Source organism: Brassica oleracea, chromosome C3 (genome assembly GCF_000695525.1).
Source record: "Brassica oleracea var. oleracea cultivar TO1000 chromosome C3, BOL, whole genome shotgun sequence".
Classification (NCBI taxonomy): Eukaryota; Viridiplantae; Streptophyta; class Magnoliopsida; order Brassicales; family Brassicaceae; genus Brassica; species Brassica oleracea.
In genome coordinates this window covers 16,600,141-16,604,159 of record NC_027750.1, presented here as the reverse complement: position 1 = coordinate 16,604,159, position 4,019 = coordinate 16,600,141, and the positions used below count along the sequence as shown (strand labels likewise).

Genomic DNA, 4,019 nt, shown 5'->3' with positions numbered 1-4,019 from the left:
TGTTTGGCAAATTTCACTGATGCAATAATACTATTGTTTGGAGATGAATATCTACGAAGCCCTACAGCCGAGGATCTTCAACGATTACTCGATGTTGGAGAGGTACGGGGGTTTTCGGGAATGATAGGCAGCATCGACTGTATGCATTGGGAGTGGAAAAACTGCCCAACGGCTTGGAAAGGTCAGTTCACACGGGGTTCAGGAAAGCCGACAATTGTCTTAGAAGCCGTGGCATCACAAGATCTTTGGATATGGCACGCATTTTTTGGCTTACCAGGTACACTCAACGATATCAATGTTCTTGATCGGTCACCTGTTTTTGATGACATCTTACATGGTCGAGCGCCTAAAGTTAAGTTCAAGGTCAACAACCACACTTATCGTATGGCCTACTATCTTACTGACGGAATTTATCCAAACTGGTCAACATTTATCCAATCCATCCCACTTCCTCAAGGTCCTAAAGCCGAGAAATTTGCACAGAAGCAAGAATCCGTCAGAAAAGATGTCGAACGGGCTTTTGGAGTATTACAGTCGAGGTTTGCAATTGTTAAAAATCCAGCTCTACAATGGGATAAGGAAAAGATAGGTAAGATAATGAGAACTTGTGTCATATTGCACAATATGATAGTAGAGAACGAACGACACGGATACGCTCAAATAAATACTTGTGAGTTCGAATCAGAAGAGTCAAGCAGAACTTCAAAGGTGACAAGCAGAGAAAGTATTCAAGCTGGTGATATGTTAGGCATGCGCAGAGAAGTTCGAGATCAAGAGAAGCATGCTCGTTTGAAAGCTGATTTAATGGAAAATATTTGGCAAAAGTTTGGTGATGAAGATGAATAAGCTTTCTACATTTTTAAATTTCTCAATTTATGTAATCTACTCTTTTATTGTAATGCATAAATAGTTTTCACAAATTTAATAATATTTTTAATATTTTATTCATGTATTCTGAATAATTTGAATTTAAAAAAAAATTAAATATTATTCTTTTCGTCTTATGAACTCTTTCTTCAGGTTCACCAATGCAGAAAAAAAACAAATACAGGTTCATAACTATTTATGAACCCACAAAAAAATATTAAAAAATTCATGTGAACCCAATGCTCATGCTCTTAGCATATTCTTGTTTCGACAGTCGCTAGAGTAACAAACTTCGTCTTCCGGAATTCGAGTTTACTATGTACATATTGTTTTTCTTCCAATTGTTAATGCACGACTGTGACATACTGGAAAATTGGGATTGTACTTCTATTAGTAATCCTTTCAATATACCAAACCGATTATTAGTTTTCTATTTCTTTCTGACGAAATGTAAAATAATACAAACAACAGAGGCGACAATACCAGCAACCGTCACCACAAGCAAAACGAGAGTCCACAAGGCAGCACACCATGGTCGATACAATAGACGTCCAGTCCTCAAATCATAAAAGTTATGACCATGAGGGCAACATCCAGCATTGGCTCCACATCGGTAGCAAAACGTATGTCCACATCTGCCATATATCAAGTAACTAGTACTGTTAATACATAGAATTTAAAATCTCATGCATGCTTAAGAATACATACATGATGAAATTCTAAAGAGATGATATTAAAGATGATACCTGCATTGTACAGTTGCGCATCCTTCAGAAAGTTCAATCATGTTTTGACACTTTGTGCATTGTCGCCACATTTCCTTATTAGCTAGAGCTTCTAGCTTTGTATCGTTTGCTACAGGATTTGGATGCAAAATCTTGTAATTGTCGCACGTTATGTCGTGATGCCACCGAACTTTGCAGTTAATGCAAAAGGGTTCACGACATTTGACACATAATCTCCTAACTCCAGATTCTTCGGTCGATTTAATTATAGAGAGTTCCTTTACCGACATTAAAGCTGAGCACCTCGGGTTCGGGCAGTAAACTCTCTCCGTTACAGGAATCAAGTCCTCAATGATCCTCTGCTTCCAAATTTTTTTTAGTTCATCAGTCAAAAGGTTGACACAACTTTGATAACGCAGCTCAAGATGGCAGCCATCATAAGGACATGTAAGCCTATTTCCCTCTAGTAGTTTCGCCTCAATATATCGTTTCACACATTCGGAACAAAACCGATGACCACAAATATCAACAGAAAACATCTGAATAGCACTGATATTGTCATCGATACATATACTGCAAGTCTCTTTCGGAAGAGGCATATCTATTCTGACCTCAGAAACTTTTCCTTCCATTGCTATGCCACTTGGTAGAGAAAATTTTCGTTTAACGAATCCACGCTTTATGACCCATTAATGTATACCTAGGGCTAAATATAAGAAAACAATAACACAAAACCATAAGGGAAACGAAATTTACAAAGAAAACAGGAAGAAAGAAGATAACTAATCCAAATCAGATTTGATTGGGCTGATCTTTTTATCTCCCTAACCTGCGAGGCTGCGGCTCCGCCGCTCTTATGCTCTCTTCGCGGCGACTTAAACTATCATATTCATGACTCAACAGGTATTATATACAAGGATTTTTAACATTAAAACCCCTCAACTAAAATTTGTTTTGGGTAAAAAACCTCAAACTAAGTATTTAACGAAAAAACCTCCGAACTAACTTTATTTAATGAATTAAACATTTGCATGTCATAATTACCATTACTACCGATAAATCTTTAGTTTAGGAGTTTCTACATTAAGCAAACATAGTTGAAGAGTTTTATCATTAAAAATCTAAAAAATCAAAAAAAAAATTTATATAATATTATCTAAAAATAGGTAACTTAAATTTTCAAAATGAGCATTTTTTTTTTTTTGTAAATATATGAGTTTGATGTTTTTTTTAACATCAACATTATATATATATATAAATTAAAAATGAAAAAATCCAGAAAATATAATTAAAATTATCTAAAGATTTATCTCTAATAAAATTACTAAAAGATTTAAAATGTAAAAAACAAGAAAATATAATAAAAATTATATCTTATCTAATAAAAATGTAATAATAAATCTTTAGATAATTTTTATTTTATTTTATGGGTTTTATATTTTTAATTTATACATATATAATTTTGATGTTAAAAAACACATCAAACTATATATTTACAAAAAAAAATTAAAATGCTAATTTTAAAAAATTAAGTTACTAATTTTTAGATAATATTATAAAATTTTGATTTTTTAGATTTTTAATGGTAAAATCTCTCAACTATGTTTAATTAATGTAGGAACCCCTGAACTAAAGATTTACCGGTAGTAATGGTAGTTATGACCTGCGAGGGTTTAATTCATTAAATAAAGTTAGTTTGAGGGTTTTTCCATTAAATACTTAGTTTGAAAGTTTTTACCTAAAACAAACATAGTTGAGGGGTTTTAACATTATATATAAGAAAAATGAGAAAAAAATAACGACAATAAAGCTATATATTAGAAAAAATAAAACAAAATGTAAAATTGGAAGATAATTCTAAAAATGAGAAATAGAAAGATAATTCCAATAAATTAAAGAAACACTACAATAAAACACAAAATTAGCGACGAAATGTAACGGGGAAAATAAGTCCTCGTAAATGTACGTCTTATTTACGAGAACCTTACGAGGAAAAAACAAATCAACGTAATTTCGTCGTAAAATAACGACAATAAAGTTTCGTCGTAAAAACGACGCAATTTAACGTGGTTTTTACGAGGAAACAAGATTTTGTCGTAAAGTACACGTAAATATAACGAGGAATTTACGACGAAATATTTTACGTCTACTTCGCGTCGAAATTTATGAATAATTAATTTTAACGTTCTCTTTATTTTTGCAGGTTGATTATAACGATCCAGATTACCCCACATGGTTCATGAATTAATTCAAGGTCTAGCTGCAAAGGTCGCCACATCACCGATGTATTTCCCACGAGGCTTTACTTTTCATACATATGAGTATGGTAGACATCGGGCGACAAGTAATTATGGAATATGTGTGAAAGGCGAAACAGATTTCTACGGGATCTTGCAGGAGATTATTGAAGTAGAATTCCCAGGGTTT

At 33.0% G+C, this 4,019-nt stretch overlaps 1 protein-coding gene across 1 annotated transcript; it reads right to left on the bottom strand.

Moving 5' to 3' along the window:
- Nucleotides 1-1,297: 1,297 nt before the first annotated feature.
- LOC106329994 (probable E3 ubiquitin-protein ligase RNF144A) lies at nt 1,298-2,460 on the bottom strand. The gene is made up of 3 exons (XM_013768571.1): nt 2,422-2,460; nt 1,614-2,298; nt 1,298-1,502 (listed from the first exon to the last, which is right to left on the bottom strand). The coding sequence occupies exons 2-3, from the start codon at nt 2,222-2,224 to the stop codon at nt 1,298-1,300; spliced, it is 816 nt and encodes a 271-aa protein (XP_013624025.1). The 5' UTR covers nt 2,225-2,298; nt 2,422-2,460.
- Between the last annotated feature and the right edge of the window lie 1,559 nt (nt 2,461-4,019).